Genomic DNA, 23,023 nt, shown 5'->3' with positions numbered 1-23,023 from the left:
ATTTCCGTATGTAGAAATCGTCCAGTAGTAACAGGAGCAAGTGTTTATGTAATGACAGGCCAAAGAAGCACTTTGTTTTCAGTACATACATAACAGTATTCCAGGCTGGAGCACAGTAAAACAACTCTGGAAACGTGATATCGGATGATGCGACATGAATAGAGCTGTTTCTAGATTTAGGCACGCCATTTGTACGTTCTAACTCATAAACAGATGTCACCAGATGTTGCACAACAACTAACTCTGGAAGCGTTGTTGGTTCAAGCAAATGACATACGAATTGTGTAGGTTTTGGGATATGTCAGGAAATGCAAAACTGGATGATGATCACAAAGTACTCATTGGCTGTAGGGATCGCCAATAACAAGTCAATCCTGTCAATGAGTTCTTCAGCTCAGCAATTCTTCACCATTGGTGGTCCTTCTAACACAGACTGGTTTTATGGCATTTCCCATCATTAATCATGCAAATAAGCAAATTGCTCTTGTTTACGATTGTGTTCAGCAATGTTCAACATATGTATCAGGTTGTTGAAAAGTGAATGTTTCTGTAACTGCGGTTTGTTCGCCCTGTTTGACCCGAAAGGAAATCGTTCGTACCACAACAACCACGACAAATGCAATTGTCTATGAAGTGTGAAAAGTTTACAAATTGTACGATTGAATGATTAACGTTAAAAGGAGAAATTATAGTTTTCTGGTCTAACTAGAAAAGTTTTACTTGTAATTTTAAATAGTTTTGTCTTGTGCACTGTTTAGGTAGTAGGCACAGTTTAACCAAAATCTTATTTTAGTAGCTTTGGACCTAACAAACTTCATATACAAAAGGTTTCAAGTATTGCATTTCTACTTTATTTAGTCAAAACTATGTTTAAGTGTCTAGTTCATGTATGCTAACAATTTACTGTCACAGATGACCAGGCTAGAAATATTTTGAACTAGTTTTGTAAAATGCCATTCAAATTGTCAGTACACTGCTGTATCCCAAACAGAATTCCAAGTTTTTCTTAACATTTTAAAACACTTATAGAAACCCGTCTATTGAACGTACTTTCACTTATCCGCGACTATAATAATTCTTTCTCTTACCGCAAAAATGACTAATGTAATGTTGTTTTTCCAATTATTAGAATGACGATCGTAAACGTGGTAACTCTCCTTGAAAAATACGCAATTATTGCCGCGGGTACCCAAATTGCATGTACACACCGTATTTTTACAGTCTCAAATTACCCGTACATGTTTAAAAATTATTGTCGTTTATCATTGACCTCGTTGGTAATTTTTCCTGAAAAGTTTGGCCTTAAAAGTTGAGTTCGATCCTTTTTCACACTCGTACCTCATTTGGAGTGGTACTTTCTTTGTTTGACCCCAAAGTCTAGGAATTTGAGGTCGTCCAAATCCGTTTAGGGTTTCTGTTTTGTTTTTTGGGTAGGTGTTTTTTCAAATCAGTCTGTAGAGTGAAGTTCTTGTGAGCATTTGGTTCTGTTTGGTGCTTTTTTTTAAGTGATATGCTTTAGATACCATGTCGTTACTGCAGGACCAGTACATGTCCCTTGCAGATATAGGGAGTCTTAGTTTACTAAAGGTATTATTTTTCCTTAACTTTTAACATACCTAATGAAGCAAAACTGTAATTGGATTAAAATTACCAGTTAATTTTATTAATCTATCTTCCTTTAAGTCGCTGTAAATGTAGCTATCGAACCTTTCGTCTCCGACCATTTCTCTCGTGTAATAATTTTCAGTTACATTCCTTTGAAATAGGCAGGGTACGACCGAGTCGCAACTGGTGCGAAGAGGAATTTTAAATATATTTAACAGTACCATTTGGCTACGTTTGCTTCGTATGTTTCAGGCGTATCCAATTCAATACAACTCAAATACAGTTGTAAATTTTTGTAAGCAAATCAGTGTTCTTCTTGTTGTGGTTGGTTGGTATCTTGTAAATTGACAATGAGAAACAGATGGGAGTTAAACGCAGCTATTATCACAGTTTTAAAGTACTTAGGAAGCATTGTTTTTCGATTCGTTGGGACAGAACAGGAAATACTTATGAGTGCTTCTTGCATCTAATTTGTATGTATGTACAATGCCGAAAAACAATTATTATAACATAACCTTCATTTCAATATCTAGTAATCTACAAAGTATTTGATTTATGAAATCTCTAGAATATTTGAATTACAGTGCTGCCAAAGCTCTTGGAGTTTCAAATTTTGATGGCTACTTTTCTTAAAAATTTGAATCAGGATTTTGCTGGATTTGGTGCTAAATTGTGACTGACACTCTAGTTACCTTTTGTATAAGCAAATCTGGAACAAATATTTTAGCAAAAAAAGAAAGAAATTATCATAAAAATAATTATTCCGTGACAAAAAATCTTTTTTATGGTGACTCAAAGAAAATATCCATCAAAATCTGGGAAACTAGAAAGGTTGTGGCAACACTGCAAACGGAATAGAAAAGATTCCACAAACATCAAGTTTGTCTCCATCGTTTATGTTTCCCTTTCTAAGATGACAATAGTAAATAAAGTCCATCCCGGGTCTAGTGGCAGTGACGTAATAATTGTCGTTCCTTTTCCATTACACGTGAACTGAGTGAAATGGAAATTTCACGTCATTAACGACGTATGTTATTCACAAATTTTTAAATTCGTGCTGATTCGGGTCTCTAGCCACGTTCAGAAATAACTCCACGTCCTTAATTTGACAATGTATCATCTGATGAACATATTTAAAAAACGAGCCGGTGTCACGTGACAAATAACACGGTGTGTAAATTACTAATTTTGATTTTTTGACGTTTGTTGACGTTTTTCCTTGACGATTTAGTTTTTATTTTGTCAAATTTGTAATTTTGTTATTACAATTACAAATATTGTTGTTTTGTGTCATTTTGACAGCAAAACCATATTCTCAAAATCTAAAATTACCGTACACTTTAATTGAACAGTATTGAAATGGCGACAGTTATCCAGTAATTCAGGCAGACAGTCTCAGAAAAACTAATTTTTAGGTACATTTTTGTGCATTTTTGCAAAAAATTATCCATAACTCGCTTATTTTATATATTCTGTATAGACACATCAGATAACAAAAAAAAGCTAATGAATGGGACTATCACGTGACGTTGACCGAACTAGGCTAAGTTGTACAGTTTGGCCGCTAGAGGACAAAGTCAATGTTGAATATTTTTTTAACATGAATATCACGAAAACCGTTTGAGTTAGAAAAGTGAAATTTTAGATAGAAGGCAACTTTTACTAAATATGACATTTTTTGGTTCAGCGCACCGTTTGATCTTAAAAAATAAAAAAACTGAATTTCTGACATTTTTTACAGGGCGGCTTATTATTTATTTTATTTATTATTTAGCTATGGGTTTTTTCAAAACTGATTTTTTTTTATTTTGTAAATGGTCTTTGAGTGCCTAGATAGCTTTAGGCTAATGGTAGAAATGTGACGTAAGGTGTCATTTGTCAAAATATCATTTTTTTAGGAATGCCACGCCCTTTAAACTGTCAAAATCACCATAATTTCAAAGTCATCTCGGAAAAACCGTGCCAGCAAAATGGACGTCAGGTTCGTGTTTTTCAGTTTAAATTTAGTAAAAAAAGATTACCTTGATTGAGTAAAATCCAATATGGCCGTTGTTAGTATAATATGCTCAAAAATCCCAAATTTGAGACAAAAAGACACACCAGATGACAAAAGAAAGCTAATGAATGGGGCTATCACGTGACGTTGAACGGGCAGGTCTAATTGCACCGTTAGACATCCTGTGTCTAAATCTCATTGAAATTTTGTTTGCACTTTTCTTACACAATGTATAGGACAACCCACTGTAGTGGGCGGTTACGTCATAGTGTGCGCCAAGATAATACAATTTTCTTATATCAATAATGACTATCACTTCAAAGTGTTTTTTCTTTTTTGTTATTAGACGTACCTACACGTTGCCAGATTTATAAATTTATTTTTCCTTTACTACAAATTGTCTTATTTTTTGTAAAAACTGAGTATATCTTTTCTCTAAAGCAGTTGATCATTTTATTTCTATAATATTTGACAAGTTTCGAAATCATGGTCAATCTGACAGGTTTTTAAAAAAGTTTAGATTAGGTTACATGTGAGAGTCATATAATTCAAACGTGTCAGATCAGAAACTTCCAATGATGACGTAACTGCCAATTGACTTGAACTGCAAGTATCTACAGTGTTTACGTCCTAACTGGTTCGTACAGAGTGTTTCAATTGAAGCTTAAGTGATAAGTAAATCAATTTTTTTTCTGCAATTTTAGAGAAACTCTGTAATCTGTACAACACATTTGAAGATAGATTTTACGATTTGAGAGTGTTGGATTTGGATTAGAAAAAATACTTGAATATTCCATCTTTGTAAAACTGATGATTTGATGAAAACTGATTTTTCCAGGTAAACAAGTTTTTTCTAAACACTTCTTTATTGTTTTTTGTCTGGTTGCATTAAAGCTTTATTTGCTTTACTAGAAAGCAATTGGAATTATTATTAATGGTGACGCAGCATGTATTAGCAAATTATATGTTTTCCAACTTTATTGACAGACAGACACACCTTCGGTGAGAAATTTCGCTACCATAAAAAATCTTCATACATTCAATACAATCAACAACTGAAGAAAGCTTGTGCAACGTGGATTAATCTTACGACTTATCGTCAATTTCGCTATTTGCTGTTCTGTTTTATGGGTCTCTCAAAAAAGAACAATATTAATAAATGAGCACAAAACTACTTTGTTTTTAGTTACGCATTTTAGGAACCAATTTTTATTTAAAAAGGTTGACCCAAAAAAAAATTATGATACCAAAGCCAACTTTTTTAAATGAAAATCTTTCTTTTCTGTAATTTTATTCAGTTCTCTACAAAATTTTAATCACGTTTTGACATTGAATGACTTGAAAACTAGATAATTTGACAAAATTTATATTTCAGATATAATTGACTTGAAAACTTGATTAACAAGGCATTTTTCACGTTTGGCCATTTGAAATTTGAAGATTGACTTGAAAACTAGATTGAATTTTGTAAAATTTATGTTTCAGATATGAAAATTGCGGAAAATTGACTTGAACATTTTTTCAAATAAAGAATTTTTATATTTTCTTGTTTAAAGATAGAGAGTTGACTCATATTTTTACAATTGAAACTTGAAGAATAACTTGAAAAGAAGATAATTTGAGGAAAATTTGTATGTCAGATAAAAAAATCGGCTTGATAATTTTACCAAATAGTCAATTTTCACACTTACTTGTTTTAAGGTGAAAAATTGAGTTAAAATCTTGATCAACAAGGTATTTTCACACTTGACTATTTAAAAATTATATGCAATACATTTGCCGTTCACTGTATGTATAATTACTTTGGTCAAATTTGGTCTTTTTCAATTAAAACACTTAACAAAAGCGTTACCAATTACAGATAATTAGATCGACTTTCTTCCACTCTACGTGTACTGTGGTAGTACTGTTAAAGTTCGCATACCTTGGAATTGAACTTGAAACAGCGGCAACAGCTGATAGACGCGAGACAGGTGTCTAACCTACTAAACGACCACGACTTTGACTTCTACAACACGAATCGATAAATAAATAATGATTTAAAACAGTCTTATTATGGGCGTACCAGGCGAAAAATTAAAATTCAACACCGGTTTCTTCTTCGTCGGGCGCGAAGAAACCGATGTTTGTTTACGAATGAGGTCTTCCGTATAATGACTGCGTTTACACTGTGTTTTATCGTGGTTTCTTCCTACGTTACGTTACGAAATCTGATATATACACAGTGACCAGAAAAAAGAGTGAAAAATTTAGAGGGTTAATGTCAAAATAAATGGCCTGACTGACTGATTTAACAGTTGACTACCAAAAGTGATTGAAGTGAAAAGATAGCTCAAGCTAGTCGTATGCTATCCAAAACTATACTCATTTAAGTTAATAGGTTACACGGTTTGGCAGCTAGAGGGCGTCAAAGTCAAGCTTCACAAACCTCAAAGTGATTTAACCACTTTTGCTTTAACCTAAAATAATTCAGTTGTTTGAACAGTTACCACGGAAGGTCACTGAAGACTGACTCGAAAAAGGTCATTGGTGTGATAGTTTGACCGGTAGAGGGCGACAAAGTCAAGCTTTTTGACAATTTTGCTTTGTACACAGTTTTTGAGATATTTCCCGGTAACTAAAAATTGTTTTTCACTTTTTTGGGATTCAGCCGCTTTTCTGAGACACCCTGTATCACCCTGACATCCATTTTGCCCCAACTGTCACGGTTTTGGGGATGACTGGGAAATTATGTCAATTTTGACGGTTTTCAGTGCGTGGCACCTTTAAAAAATAACATTTTTACAAATGGCACTTTACGTCATTTTTGTATCATTAACCTGAATTAATTTAGGCTGTGGAGGTTTATTTTAAAAATTCAAAATTTTTCTCTAAATAAACTCAAAGGTTAAAACTCAAAAATTTTTTGCCTTTAATTTTTCAAGGACATATTCTTTTTTCAAACATGCCTGGTATGAAAAAAGAGCATTGAAGGTAAAAGTTGGATTCCTCCAATCCAAAAATTTACAAAAATTCAGACCTCTAACTTGAAGCGTTCCTGAGATATGTAGCAAAAACTACAAAAAAGCAAGGTTAACTTTGACGCCCTGTAGCGGCCGAACCGGAAAACTTAGCCGGGTTCGCTCAATGTCACGCGAGAGCACCATTTATTAGCTTTCTTTGGTTATATGGCTCGTATATACAGGATGGTTCAATTAAGGGAGTTATTCACGATTTTCTGGATAAGTGGTCAATCAAGACTGCTAGAGCAAAATCAGTTGAGGATCAATACAGAAATTTTACATCAAGTAGGCCTAGAATTTGACATAGAGTACAATAATTAAGAAATTATAAGTTTGGTTTCTTGCTCAAATTTGGGACACCTTGTATACTAATGGATTATCTAAGAAAAAACAATTTTTTTTAGATAATCCATTAGTATTTTTTCAAATAATTTTTTTTCCAACATTATTTTGTTTTTTTGGATTAGTTTCTTGTAAAACTAAATTTTAAAAAAACACATATTATAACAAAAAATATAAATGTAAAAATAAAGAACATAATATAGTGACTTACAGGCCTATAATTTAAAATTTTTAAGTATCATTTTTAAGATGAAACTTCACTATACGAGTTAACTTATCTGGACAGTTGTATTTTTTCATACTGCAGTATACAAATAGTAGTACTCGTTCTTAGTTTATCCCTACAGGAAATAGAATGGTATAGTTTCAATAAAATAATTAGAGGAGTGATAATTTGAATCTAAATTTAGACTTATCTATTATAAATAGGAATTTAGTGGATAAATTAATCAAAAGAAGACAGTTTAAGTCTAGTGAATTCGGGGATCTTAAAACTACTACTACATACAATTATGTATAATCTAATTTTTCTTGAAACAAATTGGTATCCTAATAGGATTTCCCGTTAAAATTAAGTTTGATGGTAAGCAAAAGTCTTATTGGAATCGATTGTTAATTTGTTTAATTAACTTTAAAAATGGTTAGACTTTACTATTCCTATTAACTTAGTCTGCATAAGATGATTTTCAAAGTAGAACTGTATGGCAAAAAGTCACATTTTACATTTTTATATTACCTTATTTGAACTTATTAATTTAATTACTGGATTTTCTGGATAACTTTTAACTACGCCAATGGCAAGTTGAGTTTTTGAGACTCCACAGCGTTAGTGGCGTAAAAGAATTATTTTTTTTACGTCTACTATGGTAATTATTGATTAAATAACTATCTTTGAGTTACGCAATGAGGAATTTTACCACACTAGTGCGGTAAAATCTTTCATTACATAACTTAACGTTACATTTATACTCATATCTGTATTGATCGTAGATTATTAAGATTACAAGATACAGTGTGATCTAAAATTAAAATATACTTAAAAATATTACATAACATTCTAGGATAAAGCTATTTTACTCTGTGTGTCCTCCAACAAACATGCCGAATATTCGTCAAAGTGATGTGTTTTAGAATGGTCGTGTCTTGTCTTGTCTTGTCTGTTAATTGGCTCTGCTCTCAGCAATTTGCCAGCACGATTTGAGGGGGATCAGGATAGACGAGCTTGGCACTCCCCAACCCCCGGATTTCTTCCAATCGACATTAAAGTGCTGTGAGGTTACTAGTTCAAAAATAACCATAACAAATACATACTCAAGAATAAACTGGGGTCTAGTAAACAACACAACAAAGGAAGCTCAATCACTACACATAAAAAATTTCTTTTTGGGATTCCCCCAGACCAAAAAACAGCGGGAAAAGGTATGACACGAGACCGTCAGCCGATGAACTTGTACTCTGCAAAATTAAACAATTCAGTATAGGTATACATCATTTAGTGCATGGTATCAGTTACAGTTCAAGCATATTAAAAGCTAAAAACTTTATAATTATGTTAATTGATTTTTCCGTAGGATGACCAAGTACAACATGCATGTTCATAGGCGTTTTGACGCCAACTCTCCTAAGCTCTTCATAGATATTAAAAGTAGGAACACAATGAATTGGACACTCAAAAAATATATGATCCAAGTGATCAACGGAGCCGCAATCGCATAAGGGGTCGTCTCTAAGATTTAATCTAAATAAATGCTCTCTCGTCAGACAGTGCCCAGATCGCATTCTGATTATTGTCGTAAAATGTTTTCTGCTTTGAAATGGAATTTTAGAAAACCACGGACATGACAAGAAGTCTTCCTGAACTCTACTATAACGAGAACTGTCATTTAACTCTCTCCATGTCTCTCTAAATTGCAAAGACAACTCATTTTTAATGATGTTAACTATGTCTCCAATAGGAACAAAAACTTCTTTAGGCACATTCAGAATTCTGCCAACGTTTGCCAACTTATCTGCTTCTTCATTCCCTAAAATTCCCACATGACTAGGAATCCATCCTAATAGAATTTCACAGTTATTAAGTTTATTAATCTCTTGAATTAAATTCCGAGTTTGACAAGTTAGAAAATCATCATCCGTTGTAAGGAGTGCACGTTGAAGTCTTTTGATGGCGCTCTGCGAGTCTGTAAAAATAATTGCCTTATCTATATGTTTCTTGACAGTGACGATAATTGCTTCGTGTATGGCAGCTAACTCAGCATTACATATTGATAGTTCTTTGGGTAGTTTTGATGCAAAATTAAACTTTATTTTAGGTATTGAGATTCCCATACCGACGTTTTCCCTTTTAGAGGCATCAGTAAAAACAAAAACGTGAGTATCTTTAAGGTGTTCAGTTTTTAATAGAAATTGATGTCTAGCGTCCGAATCCCTTTTATCAATATTTAACGTAAGAACTTTAATGGGGGTTATTTGATTTTCAAAACCAAAAACAAAGCATGGAAGAGACGGACTTCTGAAAACTCTCCTATGATAAGGAAAAAATCTGAATAGCATCTGAACTAGCAACGGGACATTAAGGGTTCTGGTAGTGGTGTTAATCAAGTATTTTATTCTGAGTGATTTCAATAAGACAAGCAGGGGGTGGTCAGACAAGGAAAAGATTCTGGACAAGAATCTTACTGCCAAAACATTTCTTCTCACCGAAAGAGGCAAATCAGCTGCTTCACAGAGCAGTACCTTAATAGGGGTCGATTTCATGGAACCCAAACAAATACGTAACCCTTCATGATGCACTGTATCTAATTTTTTAAGAAGTGTTTTAGCAGCATTGCCAAAACAAAAAGAAGCAAAGTCCAAATGAGATTTAACCAAAGCATGGAAAATTGTAAGCATGGTACGAGGGTCCGCCCCCCACCACACTCTGCTTACTGCCCTCAGAACATTCAAACCTTTTGTGGCCTTATTTGAGATGTTTTCTACATGCATTTTCCATTTTAAATGCTTGTCCAAAATCACCCCTAAATATTTAACTTCGTTTTTATATGGTATAATTGTATTCTTGATAATCACGTTAGGTGGCATCTGTCTGCGTCTCCCTTTTGTAAAGTGAATCGCTTCACATTTTTGTAAAGATAGTTGGAAGTTTTTATTTTCCAACCATTCCAGTGTCATTTCCAACGCCGAGTTAATATCTTTCACCAATAGTTCTATATTCGAACCCTTAGTAATCAATACCAGATCATCTGCGTAGCCCATCAGAATGACGTTTTTAAATTTAATGTTGAAAAGTTCCCTGATATATATATTGAATAAAATCGTACTAAGGGGCGAACCTTGTGGTAAACCAGCCGATGTTATTATTGGGCCAAAAAAGGAACCATCATTCTTTCTGGTAAATAAACGTCTATTCTGCAACAATTTAAGGATTGCGTTATTCATTTCAATTGGAATATCCAAACTGTTCAAGTCCTCATACAGTGCATAAGGATCAACGCAGTCATATGCTGACTTTAAATCCAAGAAAACTGCAATGGCCATTTGGTTACTCTTGAAAGCCAAGTCAACAGATGAACATAAATAAGATATATTATTCTGTATACCCATGCCCTTCCTAAAACCCGTTTGAAAAAAGGAAAATGTGATTTTGGATTCAAGCAACCATTCAATTTTGTTCTTAACCATAATTTCCAGGGTTTTAAGAAAGCACGATGATAAAACTATGGGTCTATACGAATCAGGAAAGTCTGGGTTTTTATTTGGTTTTAAAATGTGGACAATGTTATAATTCTTCCAAGAGTCTGGGATGTCGTGTCCTTGTAATATATCATTATAAAATTTCAACAAAGAACTTTTTGCGTCATTAGGCATATTCTTCAACATTGCATAAGAAACGTCATCCATACCAGCTGATGACATTTTTTTATTTTTTAGGCTATTATTTAACTCATGAATAGAGAAAAGCGCAATTGGGTTGACTTTAGGTTTCAATAAGTGAAAATCAGGTATTAAATTACATATTCCCATATTCTGCAAATTTGCAATTTTGATCTCATCTTTAACAATTTTCTTCGTGGTATATTTTTTATTGTTGGCAAACTTTTTAATCTTATTCCAAACGTATGAAGTATTGGAATTACGATTAAGGGTCTCACAGAAAGAAATAAATTTTTTACGTTTTTTCTTTGACAGTTCTCTTTTAGTATATGCAACTATTCTTTTTGTTTCCAAATAATTTTCCATACTGGGGTTATTAGAAAAATTGCGGATCGCAATTTTCCTGTTTTCAACCAATGTTGAGCACTCCTCGTCCCACCAAACCGTAGTTCCTTTCGAAGGTTTATTTAAAGTTTTGTAAGGGATAGTTTGATCCGCAACATAATTTAATTTTGATTCAAACTCCAAAAAAGTCATATCCTCCGCAAACGTTTCCATATTCAGTTTATCGAAATAAAGATCCCAGTTGGCTTCATGAAAATTTCTTAATTTGTATGGTTCAGCCCAAATGTCAGCAAAATTATGGTCAAAATCACCTATTTTTAATGACGTTGGAAAATGATCACTACCCCCACAATCTGACATCACCTCCCAATTAGCAAATGCGGCTAAGTCACTGCTCACTATTGTCAAGTCAACTGCACTCTTGTTATGACTTGGATTTTGGAGAAGTGTAGGCGTACCATCATTTAGTACAATTAAATCGTGGTTAAAAACAAAATCTTGCAAAATTTTTCCACCTTTGTTGGGTGTAACTTTATCCCACAAGGGATGATGACTATTAAAATCCCCCATGAGAATCATAGGGGTGCCCAGTTGTAAGATGTTTTTTAGAATCTCTTGAGATAGGTTGACATTTGAATTACAATAAATATTTGTTAGGTAAATGTTTTTTATTTTAATTGTTATAAATTGTATATGATCGTTATTAAAGCGTTCAATAATATCATAAGAGATATTATTTTTAACTAATGTGGCTACTCCTCCGTACCCGTCTTCTCTGTCCTGTCGTATCGTACAAAAGGGTTTAAAGTAGAAATTATGATTGGTTTTTAACCAGGTTTCATTTAAAAAAATTATATCGAATCCTTCTGAAAACTTAGCTAAATTAGCCCTGTTTTTATTGACGCTTCTAATGTTCCATTGTAAAATTTTGATGTTGTTTTTCTTAGTCATTTTGACAGCGTTCGGTTAAAATATTAAAACATATCCGGATCGTCTAGATCCTGATATGTTTCCCTGTTCATGTAACTTAGAATAAATCCATGGAGCGCTTCTTTGGCGCTAGGTAAATGTAAAAATTTTTCAATTAATTGTATTGTGTCTTCCTCTGGGGCTGTATACTTCGGTAAATTTGTGGTGTCATAATTATTCTTAGCGGCACTAGAAGGCGATTGTGATATGTTATGGTATGATAGTGAATATTCTGAATCTGTATTGTAAGAGTTGCGTGATGTATAAGGCATGGAATTAGAGATTGAAGTAGAGCTGTTAGCGTTTTGGGTTCTGCCATTAGGGAAATTTAAGTTATCGTTATGTGCTTTTTTGTCATAACCTGATTGGTGGATTACTCTTTTTCGAGTGGGCTCATTTATAACTGTTTGGCTAAAAGTTCTTTTTTTTGAATTGTTATTAAAGTGTACAGTTCTCCTTTGGTTTGGGGTAATAACGTTTTCATTGTTAGGCTTATGCGAAGTATTAATTTGGGGAAATTCCGAAGGTTTAAAAAAGAAATCATCTCTAGTCTGATAAGTTTTTTTGCAAGCCGAAGATGCATCGTGAAAAGTCATATTTTCATAAGCCATCAATTTTTTAATGTCCATTTGTCTTAGATATTCGGGGCATTTTTTGTAAGAGCTTTTATGAGCCTCCTTGCAGAAATGGCATTTAGTTTCACAAGTGTATTCAATTTTATCATTCCCATTATCCATGGTTTTATGATTTTGAGCATTTTTCTCGCCGCAATTAAAGCATTTCTCTTGCCCTTTACAATTCTTCTTAGTATGTCCGTATAATAAACACGAATAACATTGTGTCACTGGTGAAATGTAAACTGCAACTGGCAGAGAAAGACCGAAAAATCTAATTTCCTTAGGCATTATTGTTCCCTTGAAAGTAAATAGACAAGTCCCAGTTGGAACATATTCAATTGTATCATTTTTAAATACTTTGCGATTTAACCTTTTAATAGTAATTATATCATTTCTACAGCTACAAGCTTCCAAAAGCTCTGCTTCTGAAAGATCCAAGTCTATTTCCCTTACTAATCCTTTAGATGTGGTGAAATTTAAAGGAATAAAAATGTTATATCCTTTGTCTTTAAGATTTTTGTTCTCTATAAATGAGTTAGCTGCTTGGGCAGAAATGAATTCGATGCAAACACGGTTCAAACCTTTATTTTTTATGGTCTTAACATTTTTCAAGTGTAGATTAAATATATCTCTTGCTATTTTTAGATGCGAGAACCTGCCGATATTGTCCGTACTATTTTGCGATTCTATATAAACAAAAAAGGGACCAAAATCCTTATCATCGTAAAAAACTGTAGGTTTATTAACTTTAACTTTATCTTGCAGTACAAGTTGGTTTGACTCCGTATTAACTCTTTGAGAGTCCAAGGATTTATTCAAATCGTTTTCATCCTGTTCCACTAAACTCGTCCAGGGGGGTGCCTTCCGGGCCCCTCCCCCACCTTGGTCATCCATTAGGACAACCACTCAACAAAAAGCCTATGCACTAAGCCAATAATTACAATTAAGAAAGCAAACGTGCGAAAAGCAAGTCGAAATAAAACAAAAACCAATGCAGAAATACAAGCCCACTTACTGATTCAGCTAGGTTTCACTAAAACACTTGTTAATACTACGAAAAACCCCTTCTTATCAGAAGCGACGAAAAGCTGCTTAGACAACGAAGGTCCTCACAGCACTGTAGAATGGTCGTGTACAACAATGACGTTACTGAAAAACATGAAAATAGCATTATTGATCAAATTCGTTTAACAGAAATGTACTATACACTAAAAAAAAAATATTTACCAATACTGTTTTTGTTGCATGGCTTAGGTGCAATAGAAGAAGACAAAACCAAAATTTTCGAAATTGGTTTTTATTTTTTTTGTTAATTGGTCTGATGAGATAACTGAAAATAAATGACACTTGGACATTGCCACATTTCCGCCTCTACAATGTGGAAGTATCATATTTGATATCCGACGTTTCGTTTTTTAGTTAGCATCATCAACTTTTTTGTGGGCGCAATATTAGATTTTTTTCATTATTGAATTGGACACTTTTTCCTGATTAGCATGATGTACCATATGTTATGATTCAGTCTTGCAATTTCGTAATAATAACGAAAACTATGTTTTTACAAAGAGCGTCCTGAAAATAACAAGAATGATCATGTGACAAACTGTCAAATGATGAAATGAACGCGCTCTAACTTAATTAATTGTTCATGTATCACCATACTCAGTACAATAAAATCAACATTTTTAAAAATTAGAAATCTAATATGGCGACCCCAAAACAAAAACCTAAAAGCTAATGGATAGTTGCCAAAATCTGAAACTTTTTTATTTTATTTATGATAATGCTACGTTGTAAAGCAGGAAGAGTGGCACGGTAGAATGTCATTTATTTTGAGTTACCTCATCAAGTAAATCAGGAAAGTCTCACAAGAGTACCATAAAACAACATAAATCGATAAGAAAGTTAGAACGGACTCCGTGACGTCATTTGACAGTTTCACATTCTAATCGGTTTGAAAATGGCAATAATGTCACGTAAATAAGTGTCAACTGACTTAACAGAGAATAATTGAGCTGCTATTTTTACTTAACTCTTTGAGGCCTAAAGTCGTTAAATTAACTAAAACACTAAATGATCTTTTGAGTTTAGTAAATTTGGAGATTTTTAGAACTTCTACTGCTAGAAGTTCTTCAAACATATTCTAAAAAATTCTAAAAAAATTCTAAAAGAATAAATTATATAAAAAAAATATACCATATTAAGAGCAACATTGGCTTGAAACTAACAAAATCCTAAAGAGTTTTGACATTACAAGTAAAGATCAATGGTAAACAAATAAGTACAAACAATCACTATATTGCTGAACACCTAGTAATATGTGCATAAAAACAAAATTAGGTTAAAAATACATTTTTGTGCTAATGGAGTTTAAGCAAAAATTAGCCTTAATAATATAAATGTACATTTTTTACCTCTTATAAATTATAATGCTTCGTATGCTTATGAGTAGGTTTTCCAGTACTTTTAATAGCACATTTCAAAAAAATTTAAATTGTATAATTATCAGCACCCACATTGAACCTTGTGATACTTATGTAGTCTAATAAAAGTCATTTACCTTCGATTTATAAAAAAATAACATTATGAAGGTGGTAATCCCTTACTTATGGTTACTGAAAATATCAATCACTCTTTTCTCAATTTAATTTACTTAGTTAGTTATAAAAAGTGTTTGTCTTTTTAGATACTGACTTTTAAGTAATTTATAACCTCTGATTTTTTCTTTGTTGTAGGGTGACTACATCTGGATTGAACCCGTGGGCAATGGGGAATTTGACGTGGCCATTGGTGCCAAAGTGCACCAGGCAGAAGGGCGTAGAGTATACGTCCGTGATGATGACGGTCACGAGTACTGGTTGGCACCAGATCGTCGTATCAAGGCGATGCATGCCACCTCAGCTCATGGGGTTGAAGATATGATTGGTCTGGGGGATCTCCACGAAGCCGGCATCCTCAGAAACTTGCTCATTCGATACAGTGAGAATCTCATCTATGTAAGTTGAAATTATTCGGTTAGCATTAAAAAAGTGTGGAAGGTATTTTATGGCAGACCCGTGCACTCTTAGTTAGTTGTTTGCCCAAAAAAGGACTTTTTGCACTAAAAATCATTAAAAAAAGTCTACTTTTTGGCACGATTGTATTAAAAATATATTACATTAAAAGTGACGTGAAGATGAAAAGAAGTGTGATGAAAAATATATTAGTTAAAAAAAACAGTTTGGTGCACTTTTAACTTGTAACTCCTTAAGGAGGCCGCTATTCAATTTTAAAAGTCACGTGACTGTTTTAGATCATATTATTCAATATTTTCAAGGGTGACCTTTTTTCAGCATCCTGATCTTTAGCAACAAATAGTTATTCAGAAATATAGCATTTTTTCTGAATAACTCCAAATACATGAAATTTCTGATCAACTTTTTTAATTTACACTATTACTATGACCATGTTCATGTGACCAAAAGGCAATAATTGTTCTCTCTCTAACCTTAAGTTCCTATGGATAATTTTGAAATTTGCATGCTTGTATACTTTGCAGACTTACACTGGTTCGATTCTTGTAGCAGTCAATCCTTACCAAATACTCCCAATCTACACAGCGGAACAGATCAAACTGTATAAGGAACGAAAAATCGGAGAACTACCCCCTCATATCTTTGCGATCGGCGACAACTCTTATGGTAATATGAGAAGGTAAGTTTTTCTGCCTTTTAATCCTCCAGCTGTTAATTGTTATTATTAGCATCAGCTTAGCTGGTAATTTTTCTTTAATAACAGCCTACCGTATATTTACGGCTACCTTAATTGTAGACTTTTATGTAATTGTTCGTGTTCCACTAATCCAGTATTCATTCAGATCTAAAGGTGGCATTATACAGTGTGTCCATAAAGTATGGAATAAATTTAAAATTTTAAGGAAAAATGCTCGGACACGTATGTTATCATTTTTAACTGCGCATTTTTTGAGAAAAAAATTATATGTACAGGGTCTCCCAAAATTGAGATATGACCTTCAAGTTGACATTTTTGACTACGTATAGTTCTGGGTATTTTTCATGTAGCATATCCTATGTCGATATTCAGTTGTTTTCGAGAAAATAACAGTTGAAAAATATAACATGTTTTATTGAAAATAGTGTTTAATAACAAAAAACAATAATAATATAGTTAATTAAATGTTCAAACTGAAACCCTTCTTGTGCCTGGCATTATCCCAAACGATCGATAAATTCATGCTGGACCCTATTTATGGTTTCTTGACTAATTAGCACACTCTCTTCTAATTCAAATTTTTAAGTCGTCAATAGATTCAGGTTTAGTTTAATAAACAACATTTTTGAGATGGTCCCACAAAAAAATTGCAAAGAATTGAGATCAGGAGATCTTGGAGGCCATTCAATTGATCCACGCCTTCCAATCCATCTGTTGGGAAATGCTACTTTGTTAAGATATTGTCTAACTTGTATTGCATAATGCGGAGATGCACCATCCTGCTGCAATGCCAACTTGACAACTCCCTAAATTTTAATCAAAATTATTCCATACTGTAGAGTACCTAAAGCTTATTCGTAAAGTTCCACCAATGCATTTATAATTGCCAACGAAACCATTTCCATTATGTGAACGGTCTGAATTTAAATAACGCACACAATATTGCATGAAACGAGCAATTAATATTACTTAACAATTATTAACAATGCGACGAGTAAAAGTTTTCCCATTGAAGTGTCGGAGATGTAAAATTTTGAATTATAATAATGCAATTTTAATTGTTGTTACGTGGTATTATGTCTAATTTATCAATGAGAGAAAAAAAACTAGAGTGGCATGTAAGTACAAGATAATTGTTTTTAATGATGTCATAACATAATAAAACTCATGAAATAACAAGTATCATATCAAGACTTTAGCACAGTTTTAAAAGAAAATTAATTAGTTAAATTGATGTTTAATATACAAGTTTTTAGAAAGCGAATCTAAAGTTAAAGTTTAGGATAAAGTTAATTAATTTAAAAGAGTAATTGATAAGCACCAAGCAATTTTAAGTTAGGTTTGTTCGTAAATAGTTTTTTTAGAGAGTTTGAGTGCTTTTTTGATTTTTAAAATTAGACACAATAAGAAGCAAAAAACGAAAAAAATATAGTAATTGATAAGGGTGAGATCAACCCTTTACAACTAAAAAATAAATGGCAAATTTTGACCAATAATACACAAGATTTCAAACATTGTAATTACCAAATTAACTCTTTTGATTAATTTTTTGTTTTAGTAACGACATGTTGCCAAATTTTCAAAATTTTCCTATGTATCCTTTATTAAATTTTGAGGTATTTAATTTTGCATGCAAAAATTGCAGATTTCATCTTTGATAACATTTGGGAAAGTTTGACTCGTTATAACATTCCAGAATTTTTTACAAAACCCTGTAGAAAGCTGGTTTGAGTTTTACGTTATAGTACGCACACCAGGTGTTGAAATCGACACTTCTTTCAGAGAATTTTTGGCTTTTTGTTTTGTAAATTTCTTTTCTACTCTTCCAAAAAGTATTATTATTATTATTCAGCTTCTACAGCTCCATCCATTTATTTTGAAAATTACTACAGTTTCAATATCTCAAATTATTTAAACAACTTTAGTACTTAAAATTCATTTTTGTTATGCAAATTAATTGTGAGTAACATCGTTTGCGAAATTATATTGCCGACAAATAGTATATCGAGGTATAATAATTGAAAGCAGTCAGCAAAGTTTTTTTGCTGCCATCATCATTTGTTTAGTCGATTAGTTGGCAACAGTCGCTGTTTAACAACTAATCATTCTAAATAGCTCCTATTTACTATTCGCTGTTAGATTCCTTACTTTTATCAGCCATTTAAACTGGTTTATTGCTTTTAATTACAGTGTACGTCACATAAAGAGAGTATACTAGAGAGTATTACGTTTGCACGTAATACACTCTAGTTCCTCTTATTTTTTTTACTAGGTTTTATCTGTTGAAACAGTTTCCTTAAAGTACACAGCAACAGATTGCTTTCACTCTTATAGCAAAAAATATTCTTGCAGTTAAATCGTGCGAATTTTCTCTATTCTATTGTGTACTTAATTATTTTCCAACAGTAATTGATATGAAAGTAAAATTAAATTTGCTTTCAACTATAAAATGTGGTACAGTGAAAATATAAAGTAGTTACAAAAATTGTACCGATAATAAATTGAAACGAAATTAAAATGATAAAATGTTCAACTTTTTGCAACTTTTACATTGTTCTTTTAAAATAGAAATCGTTAGTTTTAAGCTAAAATAATAATATAATAATACATGTTTTAAATTAAAAGCTGTTGAAACTCCTAAAAAATTGATTATCAAAGTTTATTAAAAAATGTGGTAATTTTTGTGTTGGTAATTATATAAATTATTTATTATTATACGCTTTTTTTCAAATGGGAAAAATGGGTTAAATAGCCATATGTAAAAAAAATTGATAAAACACACATTTTAGTTAAATCCGAGGTTATATCACTAAAAATTAGAAAGATAATGACTAGAAATTGTTTTACATGTAAGTAAAGATTAAACGGGAAACATTTAAATAAACCAAATCGTATCTTTAGTGCCACAAGAAGATATCTTGAAATTTGTACATTTTGGATTATCCATTTGATTTTTTAGTAGATACCTTGTACAGGGTGCTGCATTTTCGATGGTTTTACGGGGTACAGAGAAAACGGTAATAGATAGAAAAAAAGTAGCATACGTGTTCCGATCTCATTTTCTGAGCTGAGAGGACTGGCGAAGAGTGCGCTGCGCAAACTTCTTTTGTTTCAAAGATACGGGGGTTTTTTGAAAATTGGTCATTTTGGAACATCCTCTGTATTTCATTTGCTATTAAAGTTATCAAAAAAGGAAAAACGGTTTCCGGTAGAAGTTTTGACGTAGAATCCAATGGCGTAGTCTGTTTTTTTCTATTACGTTTAGTTTCTGACATATGACACTAAGTTATATTTTTTTAAATGGAACACCCTATATATTTTTAGTTCATTTAATTCTGTTTATTTTTACCTTTTCAACGGTGTATTACAACATATAAGTTTGTAGAGGTTAATCCTGTTATTTTAAAAAAAGGACCTTTGCTAAGCTAAAAAAAGGCCAATATCTAAAATACCAAACAAAATCGGAAATCATATAAGCTAACACATCAGAAAATTAAATATTTTTAATAAATCTTATTAAAAATCTAAGTTACAAACAGTTCTACCGTTACTTTAATAAGAAAAGTGGCCATTTCTATTTTCTTCTATTTTTAAGGTAGAAGTTAAAAAAACTGTTTATAAACGACATGTAACATGTTAATATGAATATAGCCAAATTTGGTTTCGACTGGGTATTTTTATACATATTATTTAGCACTTTTTTATTAAGGAAACGCTTTTCATTTTTCAAAAACCCCTCGTATCTTTGAAACAAAAGAAGTTTGCGCAGCCCACTCTTCGCCAGTCATCTCAGCTCGGAAAATGTATAACGTATACGTGTTCCGATCTCATTTTCCGAGCTGAGATGACTGGCGAAGAGTGGGCTGCGCAAACTTCTTTTGTTTCAAAGATACGGGGGGTTTTTGAAAATTGGTCATTTTGGAACCTCCTCTGTATTTCATTTGCTATTAAAGTTATCAAAAAAGGAAGAACGCTTTCCGGTAGAAGTTTTGACGTAGAATCCAATGGCGTAGTCAGTTTTTTTCTATTACGTTTAGTTTCTGACATATGACACTAAGTTATATTTTTTTAAATGGAACACCCTATATATTTTTAGGTCATTTAATTCTGTTGATTTTTACTATTTCAACGGTGTATTAAAACATATGTTTGTAAACGTTAATCTTCGTAATTAGAAAAAAAGCGTTTCCTTAATAAAAAAGTGCTAAATAATATGTATAAAAATACCCAGTCGAAACCAAATTTGGCTATATTCATATTAACATGTTACATGTCGTTTATAAACAGTTTTTTTAACTTCTACCTTAAAAATAGAAGAAAATAGAAATGGCCACTTTTCTTATTAAAGTAACGGTAGAACTGTTTGTAACTTAGATTTTTAATAAGATTTATTAAAAATATTTAATTTTCTGATGTGTTAGCTTATATGATTTCCGATTTTGTTTGGTATTTTAGATATTGGCCTTTTTTTAGCTTAGCAAAGGTCCTTTTTTTAAAATAACAGGATTAACCTCTACAAACTTATATGTTGTAATACACCGTTGAAAAGGTAAAAATAAACAGAATTAAATGAACTAAAAATATATAGGGTGTTCCATTTAAAAAAATATAACTTAGTGTCATATGTCAGAAACTAAACGTAATAGAAAAAAACAGACTACGCCATTGGATTCTACGTCAAAACTTCTACCGGAAACCGTTTTTCCTTTTTTGATAACTTTAATAGCAAATGAAATACAGAGGATGTTCCAAAATGACCAATTTTCAAAAAACCCCCGTATCTTTGAAACAAAAGAAGTTTGCGCAGCGCACTCTTCGCCAGTCCTCTCAGCTCAGAAAATGAGATCGGAACACGTATGCTACTTTTTTTCTATCTATTACCGTTTTCTCTGTACCCCGTAAAACCATCGAAAATGCAGCACCCTGTACAAGCAATCAAACTTATTTAAAGTGGCCCCAAAAATACATACAGAATGTAGATTGCATAACCATATTCATTTTATATCCATATTATTTTTGGTATCTATGAGATACCTAGTGCAACACAACAGGTGCATTTATGTGCTGTATTTATAAACTGTTAATGCAAAAATGATGTCGAAAACGTTTGCCAAGTACATCATTTGCAAATAATCCCTTACTAACAACCAAAAAGCATTTTTTTAATAGACTTATGTTACATTTCAATACAAGGAGAACAACTTCAAAATCCTCAAACATGGAAAGTGATATTGACAACTTGGTTTATTTTTTATTTCAAATAAAGTGGTCTCTACTTAACTTACCACACTGTATAATTTGTCAACAAAAGCTGTCTAAACCGTGGATAATACAGCGTTTTTCTACTATTAACCATATTTTTGATGGTCCTTTTGTTGAAAATTTTAAAATTTAGGGTAAAAACATGAAGAGACAACCTAATTTATCTGTCTCTCCCAAGTCAAGTATATTTTATATGTCATGTCTAAATAGACATTGACATTATTATTTACCTAGATCAATCAGACTAGAACTAGAGATTAGACTATATTTTTGACCTAGGTCAGCAATGACCATTAAGGTAGAGAAAACTAATTAAAAAAAAGTTACTAATCGATCAATAATGATATTTTTACCATGTTAGTAGTGGAAAAACTTTATTTCTCCCCTGAAGACTGATTTTATTAAATTACGCACTAACATTGAAAAGATTTGTAACATTGATTTTATTGTAAATTTCACCATTTAAACCAAACACAAAACTGAGAAAAACTTCAAAACAAAGTATTTACATTAACGCTCTTTTTAACATGCATTAACTCTTATTGCTATTTATACTAAACTACTAATACTAACCATGATAATTACCTTTTTAAACTACTAAATTAACCTTTATTATTTCATCCTTTGTTATTTTCTGAGAAATGAATGATAGAATGTGTCATTTTGCAGATATGGCCAAGATCAATGTATTGTAATCTCAGGTGAATCTGGAGCCGGCAAAACGGAAAGCACGAAACTGATTTTACAGTATTTAGCTGCCATAAGTGGTAAACATTCCTGGATTGAACAGCAAATTTTGGAGGCAAATCCGATATTAGAAGCTTTTGGTAAGTCTAATTCTCCTCTCGCCTAATCCTCCGACCTTATCAATAAATTTAATGTAATCCTAATATCAACTATCCAATTGTAGATTAAATCACGTTTTAATTCAAAATTTGATACCATAAATAAAGAAAATTAGCTTTTTTTTGGCTTGATAACTTCTTCTGAAAATACTAAAAAATCAACAAATTTGACTCAACTCAATTTTAGGAAACGCCAAAACCGTAAGAAACGACAACAGTTCAAGATTTGGCAAGTACATAGACATACACTTTAATTCAAACGGAGTAATAGAGGGCGCTAAAATCGAGCAGTACTTGTTGGAGAAAAGTCGAATAGTGTCTCAAAACGAGGAGGAAAGGAACTATCACGTGTTTTATTGTCTGTTGGCTGGTTTGAGTAGAGAGGAAAAACGCAAATTGGAATTGGGCGATGCTAGTCAATACAAATACCTCACTGGCGTAAGTTTTAGTTTGAGT

The 23,023-nt window shown here is 32.3% G+C and overlaps 1 protein-coding gene across 1 annotated transcript in view; it reads left to right on the top strand.

Annotated features, from left to right (window-relative positions):
• Positions 1-1,509: 1,509 nt before the first annotated feature.
• Positions 1,510-23,023, top strand: part of ck (unconventional myosin-VIIa ck) — a 39,603-nt gene continuing 18,089 nt past the window's right edge. Inside the window, exons 1-5 of the mRNA XM_081996184.1 lie at positions 1,510-1,587; positions 15,485-15,745; positions 16,288-16,442; positions 22,392-22,549; positions 22,755-23,005. Of these exons, the coding sequence (XP_081852310.1) occupies positions 1,525-1,587; positions 15,485-15,745; positions 16,288-16,442; positions 22,392-22,549; positions 22,755-23,005 (888 nt within the window). The 5' untranslated portion in view covers positions 1,510-1,524. The remainder of the gene's footprint in view (positions 1,588-15,484; positions 15,746-16,287; positions 16,443-22,391; positions 22,550-22,754; positions 23,006-23,023) is intronic.

The sequence above is a fragment of the Ips typographus genome, linkage group LG2 (assembly GCF_016097725.1).
Source record: "Ips typographus isolate SLU linkage group LG2, UJ_Ityp_2.0, whole genome shotgun sequence".
In the NCBI taxonomy this organism is placed as follows: Eukaryota; Metazoa; Arthropoda; class Insecta; order Coleoptera; family Curculionidae; genus Ips; species Ips typographus.
Note: the sequence above shows the minus strand (reverse complement) of the source record. Positions and strands in the feature narration are given on the sequence as shown.